The sequence below is a fragment of the Eurosta solidaginis genome, chromosome 1, assembly GCF_040869045.1.
Source record: "Eurosta solidaginis isolate ZX-2024a chromosome 1, ASM4086904v1, whole genome shotgun sequence".
Taxonomy (NCBI): Eukaryota; Metazoa; Arthropoda; class Insecta; order Diptera; family Tephritidae; genus Eurosta; species Eurosta solidaginis.
This window is the reverse complement of record NC_090319.1, coordinates 337501884-337525165: the sequence shown is the minus strand read 5'-3', so window position 1 is coordinate 337525165 and position 23282 is coordinate 337501884. Positions and strand designations below refer to the sequence as shown.

Sequence of the window (23282 nt, the reverse complement as noted above, 5' to 3'; positions counted from 1 at the left end):
AATACCTCAAATCACCCTCAACAGCATAAAAATGCAGCATTAAGGCACTTGGTACATAGACTTGAAAGAACACCGCTTACACAAGAAGCATATAAGAGAGAACATAAGGTCATATATAATACCGCTGCAAACAACGGATATAAAAAAGCACTAGTAGATAAGCTCAGAAGGACAAATGAAGAACCAAAAGGAAATAATGAAAAGGAAAATAATAGCTGGGCGACTATGACATATACTGGAAAAGCAACATATAAATTGGCAAACTTCCTTAAAAAATACAACATTAACACAGCATTCAAAACATCGAACAATCTAGGGCGAAAACTAAGAACTAACATTAACTCAGATGATCCGTTTAGCAGCCACGTCGTATACAAGCTTACCTGCGGATGCCAGCATTGTTACATAGGACAAACAGGACGGCAAATAAGAATGAGGTTCAGAGAACATATTAGAGATTACAACAAAAAAATACGGAATCCAAACATTATACCCGAGTCTAACTTCGCGAACCACATGGTCGAGAATGAATGTTCCCCAGCAAACATCAATAAAACAGTTAGGGTTCTTCATATACAGGAAAAGGACCGAGGTCTCAACGTACTCGAAAATATTGAAATCTACAAACAGAAAACATTCGACGGTAGAATAATAAACGAACAGATAAACACAATTTCTGACACAATATTCGAGCCTTTAAAACTTGTTTACAGGAAACAACTTAATCACACAGGTACAACAGACAAACACACAACAACAAATAAACACCAAACGACTAAAATCACAGATTTCTACCTACCCCAGTCAGCCACACAAATCGATTAGTAAACCACCCTCGGTTCTGAATGAACACACAGCACATACACATAACTAAATATACACAAGCATCAATTTGACAATACCTGCTCATATACCTACGAACTATAAATACAGGACAAACGACAACAACAGATCAGAACGAAAATCGACACTGACGATGGCACAACGCCGAAACCGGTTTGCCTCAAAACCAAATTTGACAAGGGATGACGGAAAATCGTTCCAATATACATCATCATATAATATCTTGTAATAACAAAATCACTTTTGAAAATGCTTAAATTTTCGCCACAAATTGATTAGCTGTTCATTTATCTGTCAAATTATCACTTTCTTAGGTTGGCAGCACCAATTCAACATCAACTGAAATAAGTTGTAATTTGTAATACCAAATAGGAGTTAAGTTGTCTGAAAGTTGAGTTGTTTTAATTACAACCCAACTAAGTTGAGTTGTATACCGTAATATGGGCAAAAGTTAATATACTCTGTGTGCACAGGACTACTGCAAACTTTGTTAAGGTTAGACCTTTAGGAAGAGTGGGCGTGGGTTTTAACCGACTTTGATTATCTTCACTCAGTCTATATAATTTGGCAAGGAGAGTGGCTCTGCCAAATTTCAATGTTATATATTTAACAGCTTTTGATTTACGGTTTGTTCAACTTCCAAATTTTCTTCTTATTAATGTTGGTGGTGCCACGCCCATTTTTAAACATTTTTTGTAATTTATGTTTTGCGTCATAAAACCAATTAAGCTACAAATTCAGTAGCTTAGCGGTGTTCGTTTTGGAATTATCTAATTTTTTTTCATTTTTCTAAAATTTCGATATGGAAAAAGTGGGCGTGGTTATTGTCCGATTTTGTTCATTTTCAATATCCATCTCTTCTGAGTGCAAATAAGCCCGTTCACCGAAGGTATTTGGTGAAGATATCTCAATATTTGCTCAACTTATTAACGGACGGACGGCAGACATGGCTTAATACAATTTTTTTTCGATACTGATGATTATGATGTGTAGAAGTCTATATATATCTCGATTATTTTATACCTACATTGTTTTTAAATTTGTCGAAAGAAGTTGTTATAAAAGCATAAAAATAAAACTTGCTTCAAACTTTCGCAAAGAGTAGGGAGCCGAAGAAATGATAGAAGCCTACGTAAAGAGACAGGGAAAGAGTGAAGTTAAAGGAGAAAAAGGAAGGAAGTGGGGGAGAATAACGTAGGTGACTGGGTCGTAAATGGACGAGAGGTGGGGAAACATAAAAAAATTGTATATTTTTGTCACGAATCTCAAAATTGTAAGTCCTAAAAAGAGAAGAGATAGACCTAACAATAAGCTTAGATGAATGATGAGCTGAGTTGATTTAACCATGTCCATATGTCCTTCTGTCCCTCTGTCTTGCTTGAAGGCAATCTAGTCCCCAAATTCTTGAGATATCTTAATGAAATCCGGTGGTAAGTGTCTGACCAATCATTCGTGAGAATCGACCGGATCGGACCACTATATCATATATCTCCCATGCAACAGATTTTTCGGATAAAACAGTTTACATAATTTTTTCTCCATTTTTTTAGCTAAAAGCTTGAAATTTCGCAGTATGGGTACATATAGGGCATACAAATATTAAGATTGGCCAAAAACTGTCCCATCCTAATTTGTTAAACTATGCCAAAGTTCATGCAGGACAGCGCTCGCGAGTTGCGAACTCGCAAAAGCTGTCAGCATGTCGCTATTGTAGTCAAATTTCGTACCCGAAGGTTTACCTTGAGCCAAGGAACAAGTAAGTTCTTGAGTGCTAAGTACAGCGAATAAGAACCACTTATTTAATTCCGGCGTGTTGCCTTGTGAAACTGAACTTCTGACGGTAGTTTACTACGCCTATTCCCCTTGATAACCTCTCGCAATTTGCTGTTCAATGTTTAAAAAAAAAAAAACGGACGCCCTGAGATTGATCCTTTGAATTGATTCGCCATCGGTTAATTAGCTTGTTTTCATATATTCATGTTTAGTTTCGGGATCAAATCAGTAGATGGAGATCTCGTCTATTAGAAAGAATCAATTCGCTGCTCTTCTTGGAACTTTTCGGCGGTTGTTCTTGAGATGTGGACTCTTGGACCTTCCTCATTCGAAACTCGTTCGCAAGGACCCTTTAAATACTGTAAATGAGATAACAATGACCTCACCTGCATGCGTAATTGTAACTCTTCGTTTGCCCAACACATCTCCTGGAACTTCTTGTCTTCGTATATGATAACACATTTTAAAATTAGTTAAAAAAATTGTAATGCTATACTTTTTAATCATGCTGCTTTAAATGATTTTCTTTTACGATTTCACAGCAATTGACACTGAAGCCTGGTACAATACTCTACAACTTATGGTTAAATCCACCACTGGAGGTATTCATAAGTGTTTTTATGTTCAATGTCACAAATGTGGATGCATTTATGAGTGGACACGATGCAAAATTGAAGGTAGTCGAAACAGGCCCGTATGTTTATCAAGAGGTATTGGAGAATCAAGATGTATTATTCAATGACAACAACACAATCACATATACACCAAAACGTACTGTAAGATTTGTGCGCGAACGTTCAATAGGTGATCCAATGGATGATATGATTTTTGCGCCAAATATACCATACATGGGTGTGATGTCAGCTGCAGCTGATTATTCAGTTTTTACGAGTATGGCTATAAATGTACTAATGAAGAAATTCGATTCGAAGCCAATGTTAAAATTGACAGTACACGACTATCTCTGGGGTTACGAAGATCCGCTGGTGCATTTAGCGTCAAAAATAGTGCCAGGCATTATAGATTTCCAACGTTTTGGTCTAATGGAGAGAGTGAGCATAGATATTAATTTTAAAATTAATTTATAACTTACATAAGCAGCATATTGTTACATATATAATTATTTGCGTAGATGTTTAATGAGGGCCATAATGTCGTTACCATAAAGTTACCGGATAAGCTAAAACCATCAGTGGAGGCAAGTGATGAGCTTGCCGGAAATGTGTTGGATCGTGAGTTCTCCATTGACAACTGGAATGGTAAAACTGGTTTTAAAAACTGGGACTACAATGAGAACCGGAAGTAATGTTCACTATTTTGTAACATATCGCAAATATTCAAACTAAGCTATAATTTTTCTACGACATCCACAGCAAAAGCAAAACACCATGCAATACGCTCCGTGGCACATATGACGGTACTCTGTTTCCACGCAATATACACAAAGGCGAAACATTTCGGGTATATCGCAAAGCTTTTTGCCGCAGTTTGCCAATTCAGTATTCACATCCAGAAGCAGTAAACGGTTTCGATGGATACAAATTCAAATTAAAGGCAAATGCTTTCGATAGCGATTTAGAGGATGAAGAGACATCATGCTTTTGTAAGAACAAGCATTGCTTGCAGAAAGGTTTGGGTAGTATTGCACCGTGCTATTACAGTAAGTTGATGTAGCATGGCTAAATAATGGTTAATACAAAAGCGCTTCTTCACATTTTAGATATTCCATTGGCAGTTTCATTTCCTCATTTTTTCAACGGCGAACCTAGCTTACTAGAAAATATTGAAGGATTAAAACCGGATAAAAAACGACATGGTACCGATATCATCATTCAACCGGTGAGTGCAAAAAGAGTTTATTTAATTATGAAAAATTAGTAAATTTTGTATCGGATTATCCAGCGTTGGGGATCCAAAGTGTGATGCAATACGATACTATATCGATTCCCCCAGCGGGTTGGCTGGCTTAGAATATACCCGTGGCAGGTATGCCTGTCGCAAGAGGCGACTAAAATACCTGAACGATTCAAGGGGTTGTGTAGCGCAGCGCAGCCTTTTCAAGGTTTGCCAGCGTTAATTAAAGCTTCTCCAGCCCAATTGTAAACCTCACTTACCCGTAGAGAGTCCCGTTTTCTTAGCAGCCTTTTCTCTGGCGACCCCAAGCTCCTCATGGAACTAGGGGATGGCGAGCGGGATGGCCTAGAAGGTTGGTCATATTGAATCTTTCCCGAAATGGTCAGGCTACTACTTTAACGTACCGGAACTATATCCGGTAAAGGACCATCAACATCGATAACACTCACCAAACTCTTGGGGGCTTATTGCTACAACAACAACATACTTTACCGATACATTTGGCTTCATATTATGCGAACGGACGAAAACGCTCCAGCCAATAAAGTATTTCAGTCGGCACCGTAGTTTGTAAATAGAGGAAGGGGAGACCTCCACTGAGTTGTGAGATGCTGGTGGATAAAGCGACCTCTCTTGTTGCTCTCAATTAGCGTCAGCTATGGCGAAATGGTGATAGAACAAATTATAAATATATTGGTTTATAATGTCGTAGCAAATTCTGGGACTGGGAATTTCCAGTTTCAGTTACAGTCGCAGCTTAAGTCCAAGTTCTACTCCCAATCCCAGTCCCAGTCGATCCATGATCGATGTCCCGGATAAAAATTATCGCAAATATTAATTTAGGCAAAGGGCACCTATATATGTATGTATCAATTTCAGGTAAATTGAACCATGAAAAGAATTTGTTCGAATAGATCGATCCCTGGTCCACTTTCCGGAAAGAAAGTTAACAACGAACTGCATTTCGCGAAAAATCTTACTTTTGTTTTGTTCGAAAATAATACTTCTGCTCATATAAGAAAGGAAGGAAGTATTTTTTCAATGCAGAAAATATTTCAAAGCTTTACTGCATTGAAGAAATATTCCAATAGAACCATCCGTTTTTGATTTATATGTAGCTGTGAATACATTTTTTTTTGATTTTTTACTACACTCTGCCATGCCCCTATAATATTGTGACGAATATTAGCAACACTAAGGGATACTATCATCTCTAAGCCGATACTAAGCAGTCACTTGTATGTAATTAAACAAATCAATCATTATGTCTACACATATGTACATACAAGCAGCGGAGAGATACGCACAAACACATGCATATATCTGAGATACTCACAAAAGTATGCAATCATCGGTGGAAGTATCACTCACATATACACGCGCATATGGCTATGCGAGAGGCTATAAACGTGCATCTGTATTTTATAGCTGGTAACCAAGTAGTAAATTCTGGAAGAAGAAACGCCTAGAAGTATGCGAACGAAACAGCAGAGAGTATAAAAGGAGCGAAAGCTGAATAAGAAGCAAGCAGTTTGATTTTAGCACGCTATCAGTTGCGTAGTGAAGTTTAATTGTAGTCTAATAAAGACCATTTTGTAATACAGAATATTGGAGTCTTTTATTCAACAGTTCAGCGATACGAACGTAAACAGAAAGTTGCAAATAAGCGGAATTTCTCCTAAATTCGTTACAATATATACATACTTTCAAATTATTTTTAAAATGTCTATCTCATATCTCTGAGCTTTCAAACGCAAAACTCGTTCTAAAATCGGAGCATTCTATGTGAAGTGACGGCATTTCAACGGTATTTAGCGACTTAATTTAATAAGATTTATAGATGTCATAATGTCAGTTAAAGTGAAATGGTAAATATAGCGATAATAAACATTGAGTGAAACTACAGTATATTGTATATATAAGATTTAAATTTATATTTATTAGAGGCATCACGATGTACATATCTATATATGTTATATATAATTTTTAAATAATATTACGAACCCGGTGGGAATATTGTCAGGGATCTATGATATGCTCTAATTCTTTCCGTATCAACTCTGCTATTTTACTGCCTTTTTTATATTTTCCAGCAACTCGGAATTCCTATGAGAGTGCGTTCTCGTTTCCAAATAAATTTACTCATTGGCAATGTTAAACACAATAGAGATGTCTCGCTTTTTAAAAATATGGCCTTACCAATATTCTGGATTGAAATGGTTTGTGTTTTTTTTTTTTAATTTCAAGAGAACCTGCATATAAACTGCTATATTTTTCGTTTTTTACTTTCTTAATTAGGGTGTTGAAGATCTCACGCCTGGCGTCAAAATGCTGCTTATACTACTCTTTCGTGTGCTTCCAGGCATACAACTGGTATTAGTAATTACATTAATGGCGATTGGTTTATATTTGGTGTCCAGCGCCCTTTTGTATTGTTTTTGGTTGCCTCCATCATGGTTTACGATCAGTGACACACTGGAACACAATCTGCATGCAGAAAGAAAATTAAAAGCGAATACAGGGTTTTTACCGCTATTAAAACAACCAATAATAATCGAGATGAAAAATGTGCCAAAACACTCAGCTGATCAGCTGACACATGAAGCTGATGTCAAACTATTGCCGATTAAGCAAAACGTTATGGTATAGTTGAAGATTTAACACAAATCTTTTAAGATACCTAACTGTGATATTACGAATTAAGTTTAACATTTTCTCTTTTTCGAGGAATTTTCAACAGGGTGCATGCGAACTAAATATGTTTTTTTTATTTATGGAAAAATATAAATAATTACGCCTATATGCATTAAGTATTTAGTAGTTAGGTTAAGTGCGCTTATAAATTAAAGTATACTTTTAGAAAGATAATATTTAATATCCCTGTTTTGCTTTGCTATATACATAAGCGTGGGTCGATTTTTATGGACGAAAGTTAACCGATATCGCGCCATCGATTTTTCAATAGGATTTGGGCTCAGAAAAAAAGTTCCACTACGCATACCCAAAAAAATAATTTTTTTTTTTACTTTTTTTCGACTATGATTTTTAACGTTTTTTCATGACCGACTAAAAAATTTTCATATGTATAAAATATATATTTTTTTTTTTTCAAAAACTGTTAAGCATATATGACACTACTTAATTTTTGCTTGGATCCCAAGCTAAAAAAACTAAAGAAACTTTTTTGGAACTGAAATGAAAATTTTTTAGTAGGTCATGAAAAAAACCTTAAAAATCAAAGTCGAAAAAAGTAAAAAAAAAAGAAATTTCGCAGACTCCAAAATTATTTTTTTGACTATGCGTAGTGGAACTTTTTTTCCTGAGCTCAAATCCTATCGAAAAATCGATGGCGCGATATCGGTTAATAAATCGACCCAGTCTAATATACATATGTACATACATATTAATACATAATAACGTAAATCTACTATTTACATTAAGGTAAGCTGTGTGTGTTTATATGCATATCTGCATTTACTCAATCGCTATAGTGTCTTGTATCCATTTCATATAATAAGAGATTCGCACATAGACATCAGGGAAACCCTCCATTGCGCACCCGGAACCGAATGATGTTATACCCGCAAGAAGCCATGGCCCATTTTTGTTGAGTTTACATTGCAGTGGTCCACCTGAGTCACCCTGTATGAAATTGGATATTTTTGAAAATCAAGTATTCAAATAAATTCAACTGCAAAACTTACCACACAAGTACCGCCTTTGCCGTTAAGTTTGCCAGCACACAAATGTCCGCGATGAATCTTTACGAAACTGCCATAGGCTGCTCTGCATCTAATACAATATTTTTGAGAAATATTTCATTTAATATTATGAATACAAAAAATTGCCTACTTAATTTTTAACTAACTTATTATAACCGATTCTTATAGAAACTTCTCCGACAAATGGATGACTTGTTGAACGTAAGAATTATTCCTATTTTACCACATGTCAGTTCATTTACAATTGAGATATCTATACAAAGCTTAGTAAATGGCTATATATTGAACCAGAATACACATTGTATTGGAAATGAGGAAGTTCGGCTGAATTGTCACAAACCGGGACATCCCAGCACACAACTACTTTATCTAGACCCCCGTCGCAGACGGACAAGGAAACATCTCCCTAAGCAATATAATGAGAGCCGGCCCCAAAATCTCAGCCGTTTGAGCCAGATAAGCATAAGGTGGTCCTAAGGCTAATCCACACTGATTCAATAAATACCATCGCTGTGTCGCACCCTGTGAGCGACTTTATCAATATACATTTTCCGACCCTTGCAGAAGAGGAAAGCGAACTACCGCTGGATACTACTGTTAAATGTTACAATTTTAATTGTACAGAATCCACACCGACATATCCAATGTAATGTGTCCCCATATAACATCAACGATCTATTCAATTGTAATGTGAAACCTACGCTTCCAACAGCAGAATCCCTATGGGCCAATCCTATTGAAGCTGCTTGTTTCCTTGGATTACCGTTAGAGGTTTTTGGTGACAATTTGTAAGTGGTCAAACACGAAGCACGTTTAACGCAGCAACAACATATCGAAAAATATATAATATATGTTTACTACTGACCAAACACAACAACAACATATCGAAAAGCTCGAATGCCTGATTATTGGGCACATCTTTTCTATACCGAAAATTTCAGAAAGTGTGACAATTAATTTACAAAAGTTGACAAACTGATAAAACTTGATAAGTGGGCTAAAGCTAACATCGCGAGAATCAGAAAAAAAAAAATTTGGTAACATTTTGAAAGCTGCTTGTGTAGCCATCCACTTTAAACTCGTACACTACCTTCATAACACGACAGGGCGCAGGCTCATATAGCATATCATTAAAGTTGTTTCGATACACTTCCTTGGAATATCGTGTAGAACCATAAGTCTTCCGCAAAATTTTTCTCTCAAATACTCTAAGGGGTTTTTCATCTTCTATCGACACTATAATGAGTATGAGCCACATACATATCACGACAAGTGTGACGTGAGGCCTAATCTACGTAATTTTTGTTCACAGAGAGGAGGACTTTACTTTACACTCTATTTAAAGTAGCTCTTGTTGGCAAGAGGTATTCTTAGTTTCCAGATATACGAAGTCCATCACAATTTCCATTAATATCTGTGTAGTGAGTACCTGGACGCGAATTCGCCTATCTGTCCTTTAATGACAATGGGTACGTGGTCTTTTCCGCGTTTACCGAATGTCCTACTTTTCCTTTCGAAGTCAGTTTGAAGCAACAAAGAGACGGTGTGTGTCGGTCTTCTGATCATTATGAATATTTGGTCAGTAATAAACATGCTAGGGTACTCATAAGGTCAGATTAAATTATTGACTGTGGTCTCTAGCTTTTCGCGCATTATGCTGGATGAAACCTCAAATAAGATCCTAATTGCGCGTTAACTCAGACGGTTTTCAGAAAGGCTTAACTTGTACATTCGTCATTGCTCACTTGAGTGTCAATATAGTCACATACGCTCGCCCGACTGCATTCTCTATAAGAGCCGATTCATGAATAGTGGCGGTGGAACGTAAAGTAAATCGTCGGGGATTAACGTATTGTCTACGCCACCTTCCTTGTTATCCGTCAAACTGTCGTTCAAGTTCGTACAACAAACTTTCTGCTTCCTGAAGCGTTACTCCTATCAGCCAGCATCTGAAGCTATTCACACTCACAAAGTTCAGCCACGTAATTCTTTTTCGTATTAGGTGTCAATTTTGAATCTTTTCGTTCCACGAACGCTCACAGACCAGAAGTTGCTGCGATCTTACGCAATGTGGCCCTACAGGCAGCATCTTTCATTTCCCAGACGGCAAGATATTTCTGATAGTATTAGTTGTTATTCCAGACTCGGTGAAGTCCAATTATATCGACAGCGGCGGTGTGTATTACATAAAAAAGTCGAATATTAATATCAGTTAGGAGATATGAGAGGCGCTTGCACTTTTATGTTTTGTGAGCAGCTTCCTGATGGAAAACTTTCCTTGTATCCCGTAGCGTGCGCACATTCATGACACTAGTAGTATGCTTGCCGTCAATCACGACGTGATCGACTTGATTTTTTGTTCTTGAATCAAGAGGCAGCCAAGTAGATTGGTGCACCTTTATATGCTTAACCTTGTACCGCAGATTACCTTATTTCGATCTGCGGTGAAGTCAATCTACCTCAACCCGTTGGAAAATGTTTTAACGTGGATTCTGACTTTCCGCTTTGACCAAAGAATTTTTTCCGGCCCACCCTGGCGATTTAGCCGCCAAGCATTGCCATTGACGGGGACGTGGCAAGGCCCAATTTGTCGTTATGCACTGCCTCGCCCATCGGGCATTGTTCTTCTACCTGTAGCTATAAGGAAACTCCCCGAAGGTTTTGGGAAGTTAAATATTTGTTAATTATCCTTTGTTACTACGAAACCAGTCCAACCGTCTCGGGAAATATTTCATATAACCACGTTGACCCTATCTCCTTCTGTGAGGTATGATTAGCTACGGTGAGTTGAGGTTGACAATTAGGTTGGTGAAGCTATAAATTGAGCTGGCGAAAACTCCTGAAAAGGTTACCCTACACAGCCGGTTGAATTTTACCTTCTATTTGGCGGTGATATCAGCCTTTGTCTTCCCGAGGACGTCCGTACTAACTCTGGACGCCCTAGATTTATGTCTTCGTTTCTTATCCAAGGTTTGTATGATTTTTTCCTTGGTAGGGCTTTTGGCTGGCTCTGAAGTCCAGCACACAACCCGACTACCGTATTTGGACTTTGGTCGCATTCTAAGGCCACTTATCCAACGGGGTACTTCAACAAGATAGAAACCTCAAATCTTTCCTAATTTATAGTGCCAACAGACATGAGTTAAACAATTTAATTTCAATCCTGAAGTTACGAGTGTACTTTCCACCGAGTATAGACCTGCAGGAAGTCTAATATTTTTGAAGGAGACTATGGAGTTTTATGTGATCAAAAACTTACTAAAATGTGTGTTTCAAGACTTTTATTCCCGAATACTTAGTTCAAATTAATTAGGTTCGAAAATGAGAGTTACTCAACTATTTTTGAGGCAACATTTGCATTCTGCAGAAGATCCTTCAAGAATCGGTTACAACAGATAAAAAAAAGTTCTAACAACGCAATGTTATGTTGCACTCACCTCTCAGTATGATGCAATGGTACCCGCGTCTTTAGTAGCAGGTTTGTAAGATCGCTGGTAACATTTGATTTACCCCATCCCGTCGCAACGCAGTCGCTGTATGGCAATTCTTTATATTCTTCATATTCTTCGTTATTTTGGTAATAATACTTGCGTGAATCTATGATACCTTCATTTTCACGATAATTTGTTTGCACTCTCATCAGCTTATCATTGCGTCTTCGTGTTGTACGTAGGGCGCGCACACGTCTCTGTAGTTCTGTCTGTTTGAGACGACTAAGTATTTTCGTGTTCATCAATTCCCGCATGCTCGGTAGAGTTACATTTCGATTACGTCGTACTTTTTGCACACTTCGCAGAAAATTTTCATTTAAATCAGGTACTCCGCTAAGTTCCGGTTCCAATGGATCTACTGCTTCACCTTCTGCAATGATCTCTTCGTCGCTGCCTACGAAATCCATTTCAGACAGTGACTGTTCCTTGTATACAAATGGAAGACAGATAACGCGTATGTTGGAGCTTTTGGCAAGATTTGCTGGTATGGAGAGTTTCATAAGTGCAAGATCGTGACGAAAATTATGGTAACGTTTGTGTAGTATAATTTTATCTACTGGAATGCGTTGCTCATAACCAGATTCTTCGAGCCGATCATGTTCTCCAAGCACAACGGTCCATAGCAGTGGTATGGGAAGGTTAAAGAGATCACTGTAAAAATTGTATAACAGTACAGGTAACGTTTTTAAAAACGCATTTATTGTTAACTCACTTGTGTACGCAATGTGCTGCGGAAAGTATCCAATATGGATGTATAAGTACCCCACCGCACCAATGGCCTAAAAATCCCATTGAAGGATGTAATAGTTCTAGTGATGCTTGCCACGGATATTGCCCATCTTTTGTAGGAGATCCTGCTATTATACGTGGCGTGCGCTCTGATTGTTGATCGTGCTCTGGTTTATTAGTTGAAAGCTCCGTCATTGATGCGTGGCGACTAAAGCGCGAGCCACAACCTGGAATATAATTAAATGAGTTTATTGACTATATTCTAACTACTATATGTGTGCAAAACTATGACACATAGTCGCCTAAAATTGAAAAAAGAATATGAAACACAGCACAAAATATTTATGTGAGATCAGAGGAACGGCCACCTGGACTTCGAGAATGGTCAGGGAACGCCTCAATTTTCTCACGGTTGCTTTGAAGTATTTTTGGAACCAAATCGTCTGTGTGTAAGATAATAAGGATTACAGGACAATTGCTTCGCGAGTATCGTTCCCTAATTGAGCGCATGCGAATCGGACGTGGTATGCAGTACTGACTTTGAAACTTCTGGTCACTGATAGTCTACATCTGCACAGAACTTAATAGGGCCCAACTTGCCATAGTGATTGGAGTGTTGATAGTTCACCTATCGAAATATTGAGGTGCGGTTGAAGATTTTGAAACTTTCTAGCTGAGTAAGTTGCTTAGATGTTAAAAATCGGATACCATTTTTCACAAAAGTCTTGATGCCATGAAACTCGTCTGTATATGCTAAATACTACATCGAATTTGTACTATAACCAGCCCGATTAGTTTATAAAACCAAGCGGATTTTTTAAAGAAGGGGCTTCCGAAGGGTCTTAGGCGTGTTATAGCTAGAGACGGGCATTTACACATAGACCCATATTGTTAAAAAATTCCCAAAGAAAGTGCTCACTAATCTCTTAAGTAGTTAAAGTTTTAGAGGGTTCTCCCTTCCTTCAAGTATCCAAAGGTGGACCGCAAATTGTATGTCTGGACGGCAAGTATTGGCGCAATTCAGAAACGTTACGTCCAAACCCATAAGAGTTAAACAAGGCATACCACAAGATGGTTGCCTATCCCCACTTTTGTTTAATTTCTACATATCGTGGCTATGTCCGCCATGAGAAGGAGTCAGCATTGTATCCTTCGCCGATAACTGCACAATAAGTGTCGCAGGACCAGGACCACACATCAATTAGCTATATAACAAAATAAGCAGCGATCTCCCTGATCTCTCCAGGTTTTTTGCCTCGCGAAACCTGACATTGTCACCGACCAAATAATCGGCGATCTTGTTTACAACATGGGCACGGCAAATATCGACCATATTGCACATCTACGTCGATGGCACTACGCTGCCGACTGTCTTACACCGAAAAATATTAGGTGTGACGTTCGATGAGGATCTACATCTTCCGACCATGCAACCGCAATTGTACCTAAAATGCGGAGTCGTAATAATATCCTCAAATCTCTTGCCGGCCAAATACAAAGCAATAGTACGGCCGGGCATGCCAAGCATAAAGGTTACTCACTGGAAGAAAATACAGGCCTGCCAAAACACGGCTCTCAGAACCGCTACGGACTGTTTTCTTATGTCCCCAGAACATCACCTACTAATGAGGCGAAAAGTGAAATTCTGAACAAACAGTTTCTGTTGAATACGCAGAAACCTGGACATCCCACCAGACAGAAGAGGCAATAACTCTCAGATGCTTAAGGGGTCATCTCCTGAAGAATTATGAGGAAAGACGGCGTCTATGAACACAGCAGTATGAAGAAAAGAAAAAACATAAACAGGTTCTCAGTGATATCCACAAAAAGGCGTCGGACCTGTATTGCAGGAATTGGCCGGCGAGTTCAGTTCTTAATGCAAAATACCCAGAGCTCGCAGATGAGGAATGCACTTTCTTTCGGGGGACGAGCATAACTCTGGCTTAACCTTGATCTGGATACTGTAACAGGTTAAACACTTACTTATCAACACCAACCATCTCTTTAACTGCAATGTGGAATCAAAGCCGCTAACACCATCACTTTGGTCCATTGAACGTGCTAGTTTCCTTGGACTCCCATTAGAGGATATTGATGAAAAATGTGAATGATCGCCCATATTGCATGGGGCGAAGCACTGCTACAACAACAACCGGCGGAGTTAGTGATCATTGTCGAGCTTTCTCATTAAATGTCCTGCAGCGAGTATGGGAGACAGTCACACAAAGCAACAGTTTCGCAACACAGGTTTAATGACTACCACCAAAATGGTGCTAATCGGCTGCAGAGCGGGGCAGTTGATGGCCATATTTGTTCTAACAGCGCACAGCTTTTAACAATAGAGTTTCCATTGTTACGGTCGCGACAATTTTGAATAAAACTTTCATAATTTTAAATAAAGCTGTCAAAATTATAATTGAATTATGCAAAAAGGACTGCGAGACTTTAGAAACATAGTGAAATAATTTAAATTAATTAGTAATGCCCAGAAAAGGCCATGGAAGAGCGTTGCGGTCGCGACATTATAAAATGGATGCATGTGTGGAACTCATTTTCATACCATACACTGTAGACTTTTCCCACTAAACTCAATAAAACCATCTTACCATATCTAAGTTAGAATCAAAGAAAAAATACTATTTAACCCTTTCTGTTTATTAGCATTTTAAATGTTACGCTCGGACATCTCAGTGTTACGGTCGCAACTTGATTAGTTTTTTGATGTCCATGCCAATTTCGTAGGACGTCATTTTGGTAAAAATGTCAGTTGAAATCATTGCGATGAGGAATCACAACTAGGACCCTCTCTTAATCCGATATTTCTGAATAAGGTGGCAGTTAAAGGATTCTCTGCTGGGTATAAACACAAAGTCTCAAATATTAAGAGACGGTAGCTCAGAAGGTTAAACAAAGTTGATTTCTACTTGATCCAGTCTTTAAGCGGTCATGTTTGTTTCTCTGTTGTTCGAGATTTCAAGTTTCTAGCCTAATGCGCAGTTATTTAAACATAAACAGCAAGATTCCACATTTGGTGCATGTGGAGTTTGCTTGTGCTGGATTTTCTTTAAAACTCGTTATATCTCGATCCCTGGCCCATCTAAAAAAATGTGCACTATATTAACAGAATGCAAGAAGATCCAGGCCGAGCTTCTTTTTCGATGTGTGGCGTGGTGTTTTTCTAAAAAATTGGGGCTCCTACATCTTTTATGCTGCTTCCGAACGGCATATTGGAGTTTTCACAAATACAACCCATCTAAGCTAATAAACAAGTTCAATCTTGCATTATCCAAAAACGTTTAGGTGCGGTCAAGTAAAGCTACTCCATTATAATTAAAAAATTTGCATTTGAGTATCCAGTGCTACTACGGTTAGGGAATTTAACATCTACTCTGATAGCCAAGCGGCTATCAAGGCCTTGACGTCAACTACAATCCGATTGAAGGTGGTCGGGGAGTGCCTGACCTCGCTTGCGATTGCATCGAATTATTTTACAATTAAGATTTTCTGATTCCCACGCCATAGTGATATCCTGGGTAACTGTCAAGCGGATCTCTTAGCCCGCATCGGTAAAACTGAACAACTGAACCGGCCACCTATGGATTGCTTCTCCATAGCTGGGCCCCTAGTCAGCTCAGCAAACGTTGGGCGCACACCACTTCTGCAGGGTAGCAAGATCTTTCTGACCGAAAGTGGATGACAGGAGGTCTGCTGAAATCATTGGGTTCACTACGGCTCACCTATCAATGGTCATTGGGGTTTTGATAGGGCACTGTCCCATGGGTATCCATGCGGTACGTCTCAATATACTGGAAACATCACTAGGCGAAAGTACTTCGGTGGCAACTCACTTGGATCTCCCGAGGATTTATCCAAAGTTGAGATCGCTCTCATTCGGAGCTTTATCGTTGCTACTCAACGATTCTCTAAGTAGCTAGATCTATGTCGCCGTTATTTTTGATGTATGTGGTATCGCAACGGACCTTCGTGTTGTCCAAGTGAGTTATCCTTATCAGGGCAGCTACCACTTAACCTAACCTAACCTATTGTGATGAAGACGTAAACTCAATTCAAACTTGCTCACAAGCTTATTTAGAACAGTGATCGTCACTCCATAAGCGCTTTAACGCAATTGTTTTCGTAAAACGCTCAGGCAAGCGCACCACACATCCCCGCGTGCCGCATTCTTTCCTCTCGCCACAACCGAATGCATTCTGCTTGCCCATTAGGAACTAAACTGCTATATTTTCGTATAAAATTACTTTTGAAGTAATATTTTTGTGTATATTTTTGGTTGACCTGTACGAAAACAATTTATTAATTTAATAATTCAATTTTAAATTAAATTAAATTTTCATTGAGCGCATGCTGAAGTATTTTTGAATGCATTCAAGGAAACAATGCGATACGTTAATTTTAAAAGCTATCAAGTCCGACTGGGTTTGTGAACGTGTCGGCGTCATTTCTGCTCGCTGATTGGTTGTCGCTAACTTTTTAGAAAACAAAATAAAGAATAGACATGCACTGTCAAAAATTTATTTCGTCTCACTTGACTTAAAATTGGAAATAGAATATCCATATTAGTGAAAAGCTTGAAGTAAGAAGATAATTTAAGATTATCACTCATTTATCTAATTTTTTAAACGGTTTTATTTAGTTTAGCTCTGTTTAGCGAACCGAATTTTGTAGTCGAAATTTAAGTAACTTCCCGATAGGTGGTGCATGGATCGAAATATTTCGAAAAACTGTATTTGTTCTCCGATTAGGCTCATATTTGGAACACGTATTACATACGGAAATAGAAACCGCTTTGTGAAAAAAAACTCCCGCTAGGTGGCGCATGGATCGAGCACATATTATATACCTAAATAGAAAGCGGCATATAGAAAAAAATCGCCGCCAGGTGGCGAAAGGATCGAGATATTAAACAAATTTATTTTATGAATTTTCGAAGTTTTTACAGTGTACTTTTTACTAGCTCCGTCGCCATTTCTTTTTTATTTTTGGATTTCAAAGTAGGTGTGGTCACGCTTCCATGATAAGCTCTTGGCGATCCCTGATTTAAAAGATCTGTAAAATCGTCATCGTTGTTGCAAAGATTATTTATGAATTTGACATTATTTGTCATTAATTCGAAACATATGTATTTCAAGATCTTTGGAAGAATCTACGGCTCGCAGTAAATACCTTAACTTAAAAAAAAAAGTGTGTGAGAACTATAATTTTCACAACATTTAATTCATTACTTGCGTGTCAAACAATACGTAGATATTACAATACAAAAATTTCATAAAAAACGGTTAAGCCGCTAATTTATTTTTAAATGTTTATAAGTGTTGCGACCATAGGTTAGGATAGGTTAAAAGGTGCGTGGATATTACCCACACTTCCACTCGGAGAAATTTTTGTCCATTGTGAGTGTCCTCATTAAGTGCGGGGTGGCGGCACATTCGTTACAGGTAATGGGGTTATACCTCCTAGTGGTCCTCAACGAACAACTTGTTTTCCCTGATGAACCCAAGCAGAAGCGAGACGTTCACCTTTCTAGCAGAAATCTGAGTCTTCTTCTTTGAAGCCCCTGACATTGGCAGAGAAAATTGTAGATCTACTCCTCTTCCTCGTTATCCTGTCAGCTTCTGCAGAGGGAGCTTGTTGGTATTCGCCACCTCGGAGCATTGGTGCGATAGCACAATGACCTGTGATAACACCAGTAAGTACCCTCATTGATTTGTTTAGTTTGAGAATGAAGCTGGTGCCTTTCCTATTCAAGCATTGTGATAAGGACCTTGAGATTTCGCAGTCAACCCTTTGGTCCATAGCAAGTCCGTTGCTGTGTTCGCATATTCCTCAATTCTGCCCAGGAGATGACTCAGCGATGGTTGGACAGAACTTTCCACGGCAATTTTGTCCAAATCGGAACTTTTCCTAGCCATCTCATCTGGGAGTTTATTCCTTTCAATACCGCTGTGCCCAGAGATTTAGCAAACGGAGACATTGAGATGACTTATAGAAGCCAGCGAGGCTCTACACCTCCACACGATATCCGATTTTATCATGTTGAACTCTAATGCCGTTAAGGCGGCTTGGCTGTCAACAAAGATTGTTACGTCGGTGTCGGAGACCATATTATCTTGAAGCTGCTTTGCTGCTCTCTCTATGGCATAGACCTCGGTCTGGAATACACTGCATGCGTCAAGAAGTCTGAATGCGACCATACCATTTCGTAGATTTATTTTGAAACTGAAGGCATTATACTGTAACCAATTTACTTGCAATTTCCCTTATTTGCAACCTTCTGCTAAGTTCGAATCACTAAACTGTGAATAAATAACTCCAATATTGAATAATGGAAAAATGGCCTTTATTAAAGTATTTCACAATAACACTTATACTTTGCAACTAGCTTGCTTAATAACCAAACTGACTGATAGCTTAAATGAAACTGATCTATTGCCCGACAGATAGCGTGCTTAACTGAAAACTGCTTCTAGCGCCTCTACCGTTGGTGCTTCTATACTCTGTGATTTCCTCGTGGCATCTTCTAGGCGCTTCCAGAATTTACTTAGTTACCGCCATATAATTATAACCACAGATGCACGTATATAGCTTCTCATATGCGTGTATTTGTGAGCGACACTTCCACAATTACAATTGCATACTTTTGGGAGCATCTGAGATAAGATATCTGTATGTGTTTGGGCATCTCTTCTCTGCTGCGTGTACGTACATATTTGTAGACATAATGATTTATTCGTTTACGTACATGCAAGTGTAGCAGCTTGCTTCATTGTTGTGGCTTTATTTACTTAGTATCAGATTAGTAATGGGAGTATCACTTAGTGTCACTAATATTCGTCAAAATACTTAAATCTGAATTTTTTTTTAAATAAAGCGGGAAATGCGATAAATTTAATAATACAAATCCTGCTGATTTAAGTGGCACTAATCATTTTTCTGTGTAAACTCTCGTTGTCGAGATACTGACCTAAGTTTGGACCTGGGTGACCTTATCATATTTTACTTTAATATGGGTATCACGCGAAAGATGCTGTTCAGACTATGAAGATAGAATACATTTCGTTTGTATACAAACACCTGTTATTGAGATATCGCCAAATATATACTAAAAAAACTAATCAAGTTCCGTAACACTGAGATGTCCGAGCGTAATATTCTAAAATGCTATTAAATCAGAAAGACTTAAGAATTATTATTTCCTTGATTGCAGTATCAATTTATGCGATTTAAAATTTAGATCTGGTAAGATGGTTTTGGTAAGTTTCGTGGGAACATTTTACAGTGCATGGTATGGAAATTAGTTCCACAGAATTAATCCAATTTATAATGTCGCGACCGTAACGCTCTTCTTTGACCTTTTTTGGGCATTACTAATTAATTTTTTTAAATTGTAATTTATTTCACTATATTTCGAATTATTTGAGGTATTTTTTTCCCGAATCTTTCGTTGTATTTAAATTTTTATTGTGCATATATCAGTGATCTCAATTAAAAAGGTATTGAAATAAATGTTAACGCTTAGCATACTTCAACCTAATCGAAACATGTTTTAAGTTTGGTAATTATTTAAAATTTTTATCTGAGGAAGTGCTTTTAACAATTTAAATTATGTAGAGATATTTATAATGCGGCCTGGATTGAAGAGATCTTCCATTTGGCTGTTTTTCACCAAAAATAGCAATGAAGTTAAATGCATATATGCAAAACAAATCAAATTTAAATGACCATCTACGCCGTAAGCATCCGTCTTCCTTAGAACAAAGGAATGTAACTTCTGGAGAAATAGCGCCTGTAATTTCTGAAGAGGAACGTAGCTCTATTTCTCTTTCGTCAACTACTGCAGTAAGTACAGCGAGCGGTTCCTTAACAGTACCTGTTGAAGACATTTCCAATAGTGGATATTTGCGAAGGACTGTTCAAACCAAATTATGTTGTTGAACAATACAGATACAAATTCATTTTCACTAATCTTCTGCCTGTTGTTGTTGTATCGACATAAAATCTCCCCAAAGGTTTGGGGAGTACTGAGATATTGGCCATATGAACTGGTAAGATCAAAACACTCAGTGGGTTGCGAACCAAAACCTTTTGCATATCATGCATGCACTTTGCATAATATGTAACAGAGGCAATTAAAACAAGTAAGGACGGCACTGTCTTTTTTGTGAGGATCCAAAGTTTCACCTGTTTTGTGTTCTGCAGATAAAAACTATGACTACGAATCACGTATTTCAACAATATATGACGTAAATGTAAGTATTTGATGAAATTTGAAGCATCTAGCTCTTAAAATAGGGCAGTAATTACGAAAAGTTTCTTATCTGAACAATCTGTTATATATATATCTCCCATATATGTTATATAAATGACCGATCTCATAAATTTTTTCAGACAACAATATGTACAATATACGAAAGCATGTGGTGAAGTTTGAAGCTTCAATCTGATAAATTGAGGAAGATATGACAAAAATCCTCTTTTTATGAAAAAATCGGTTGTATGGAGGATATATGCTATAGTGCTCCGATCGGACACCTAAATACACACGCTCTCCAAATTTTATCAAAATATCTCTGAAATTGATGGACTAGTTTGCATACAAACAGACGGACGGACCGACGGACAAGCGTCAAACCACGATTATACTCCACTTAGAGCATACAATCTGGCATCATAATCAATAAATGTCAATTTGTATGACAAAATGTCAAAATGAAATGGAAGCAAACAAATGGCATCTCAAAATGTAAACGTCACTTAGAACTTACATAGAAAATCTAAATTCAACAGACTTCTAAGTCAAGTTAAGTGTTGTTAAGTTTTGACTAATCAGTAACATGCAATGTTTATTTAACATAACTGTAAGTGACAGTTCTCAAGTCAAGTCAAGTCTATGCTAAGTATCAGTAATGGGCCCTTAATCTTTGGAAATTGCGCCATTCGATAACTTATTTCATTATCTGCTCCTAATATTTTCGAACGGCATCCCTAGACATATTGCCAAAAACTTTAATGGGACGATGCTACTTGGTATTATCTCAAACCACTTCACAAATCACAAATCTATCACGTTCTGGTAAGGTTGAAAGTTTTCCAACAGTGCTAATGTCATTTATACGTAACTTTGAACTTGACTTTACCTGCGCCAAATTGCTGATACTTTCGATTTTGTGATGCTGATGTTGCTATTAATATGAAAACACTTAGCCACAACAACAAAATGTAAAGCTTATAAAGCATTTTTATTCACATTATTCACAGATTGTTAAGCGCATAGCTAATTACTAGCATTTTTAATTGTGTAGGTTACAAAGTGAGCAACATTTCTTCACTAAAGCACGTTTTGCGTTATGACACCCACACCAACGCGTTTACCGTTCATAAAACCGTTAGCAGGTGTCCACACGCAGCACTTAACAACACATTAAAGATTTTACGAGCAACATTATTTAATCATGATTTGTTGTGAAAACAATCTTTATTTATAAATTACTATGTATGATTTTTATTGGCGTTGAAATTCTGCTACTGGTTTTTGGTGGTATGAAAGACTTTTAAATTGAAACGGATTTTGTACGCGTGCGGAATTTCCACTTTCACGCTCGAAGACAAACGAAATAGTTATGCGGCTGATCTTAAACGCTTTGCACAATATCGAACACTCATAATTATGCAAAATATTTACTTTTTTTTCGTTGCTAGTTTGTCTATTGCTTTTTAATTTAAAACTTTTTTTTTTGCATTTTGTTATTTTGATTTACACTCTTTCTGCATTTTTACCTTCGTTATAATATTTGGAAATATTTTAAGTTGTTTTGTTTTTTTTTTGTGGGCGTACATACGATCACTTTTAATTATTTAGTACGAATCTCGAGCAATGCTAATTTGCTGCTAAATCCGTTAATCACCTGCAGCAATGCGCGCCTGAAAAGCAATTTTTGGCAGCGCGTGTTCGACTGGCGAAAAATTTTGCGTTGAGCGTGGCTCACACGTTACTTTCGACTTTTGCAAAAAATTGTTGATTCGATCTTTAAAACACAAACGCCATAGACAACCAGAAATTCAATATTAAGTAAGTACTAAAATTTTACTTTTGTTCCTTTAGTTAGTGGCAATTATGTAATGTAATGAAACATTCTGTTACTGCTGCTAAACTGGCACAGGGGCACAAAAAAGTTGTTAATTTTATCACCCCTATCACTTAAAACGCACTTCAATCAAACACGTCTAAAATAAGTTACTTCGCTCAACTTATTTGAGGACAAGTTGCTATTACAAGCGTTTCCAGAAAGTTGGGAAACGCACGCGACCAGCATTCAAATGCAACTGCAATCAACTCCTGTCGTGAACTTAGTCTCAACTTCAACGCAAGCAAACGGTGCTCATGTAATAGCAGCAGACTTCGCATCAAAACTTTGTCTCTGATATAGCTTCCCCTTTCCATTTTAAGCTTTCAATTTCATAGCATCGCAAGAGATTATTGCATTGTTGTTATTGTAATGAGAGTGGCTGCTGTATGTCACCTATCACCTAAAATTCGCCGTCACCCACCTGCCACCGCATTTTCTCAGCCACTATAAGCAGCGTGCGGCTTGTATTCAAATACAACCGTAAGTATGTATGTATGTATGTATATGGGAAATGAAAATTTTCAATGAAAATAAAAGTGAATCAAAGAAAAATTTAAATGAATGATAAAAAATAACAAGAAAGCAGAATTAAAACAAAAACATTACAATAATTTTAACACGAACACAACGCTGTTGTATGAGTGTTTAGACAAAAATGTGTTAGCAACAAAAACGAGTAACCTTTAAGATAGGCAAAGCAAGCAACTGGCACTTCACTTAATGCA

General features: G+C 37.7%; 2 protein-coding genes across 4 annotated transcripts in view; one reads left to right on the top strand and one right to left on the bottom strand.

Moving 5' to 3' along the window:
- Positions 1-7358, top strand: part of LOC137237914 (lysosome membrane protein 2) — an 89945-nt gene extending 82587 nt beyond the window's left edge. For all 3 annotated transcript variants that reach the window (XM_067762282.1, XM_067762284.1, XM_067762283.1), the window contains 6 exons: positions 3159-3668; positions 3749-3918; positions 3990-4276; positions 4337-4455; positions 6564-6689; positions 6769-7358. In XM_067762282.1, the coding sequence (XP_067618383.1) occupies positions 3159-3668; positions 3749-3918; positions 3990-4276; positions 4337-4455; positions 6564-6689; positions 6769-7119 (1563 nt within the window). In that variant the 3' untranslated portion in view covers positions 7120-7358. The remainder of the gene's footprint in view (positions 1-3158; positions 3669-3748; positions 3919-3989; positions 4277-4336; positions 4456-6563; positions 6690-6768) is intronic.
- Positions 6429-22709, bottom strand: LOC137237916 (trypsin-1). The gene is made up of 6 exons (XM_067762285.1): positions 21568-22709; positions 12396-12639; positions 11630-12334; positions 8175-8262; positions 7906-8112; positions 6429-6957 (listed from the first exon to the last, which is right to left on the bottom strand). The coding sequence occupies exons 1-5, from the start codon at positions 21665-21667 to the stop codon at positions 7945-7947; spliced, it is 1305 nt and encodes a 434-aa protein (XP_067618386.1). The 5' UTR covers positions 21668-22709; the 3' UTR covers positions 6429-6957; positions 7906-7944.
- Positions 22710-23282: the final 573 nt, after the last annotated feature.

Excerpts from the sequence above, each read along its gene's own strand:
- LOC137237916 (XM_067762285.1), bottom strand. The coding sequence starts at position 21,667 with ATGCTTTATAAGCTTTACATTTTGTTGTTGTGGCTAAGTGTTTTCATA. Across the intron at positions 8,263-11,629 it reads CCATTGCATCATACTGAGAG|ATGCAGAGCAGCCTATGGCA; the intron begins GTGAGTGCAACA and ends ATATTGTATTAG. Across the intron at positions 8,113-8,174 it reads GCAAAGGCGGTACTTGTGTG|GGTGACTCAGGTGGACCACT; the intron begins GTAAGTTTTGCA and ends AATTTCATACAG.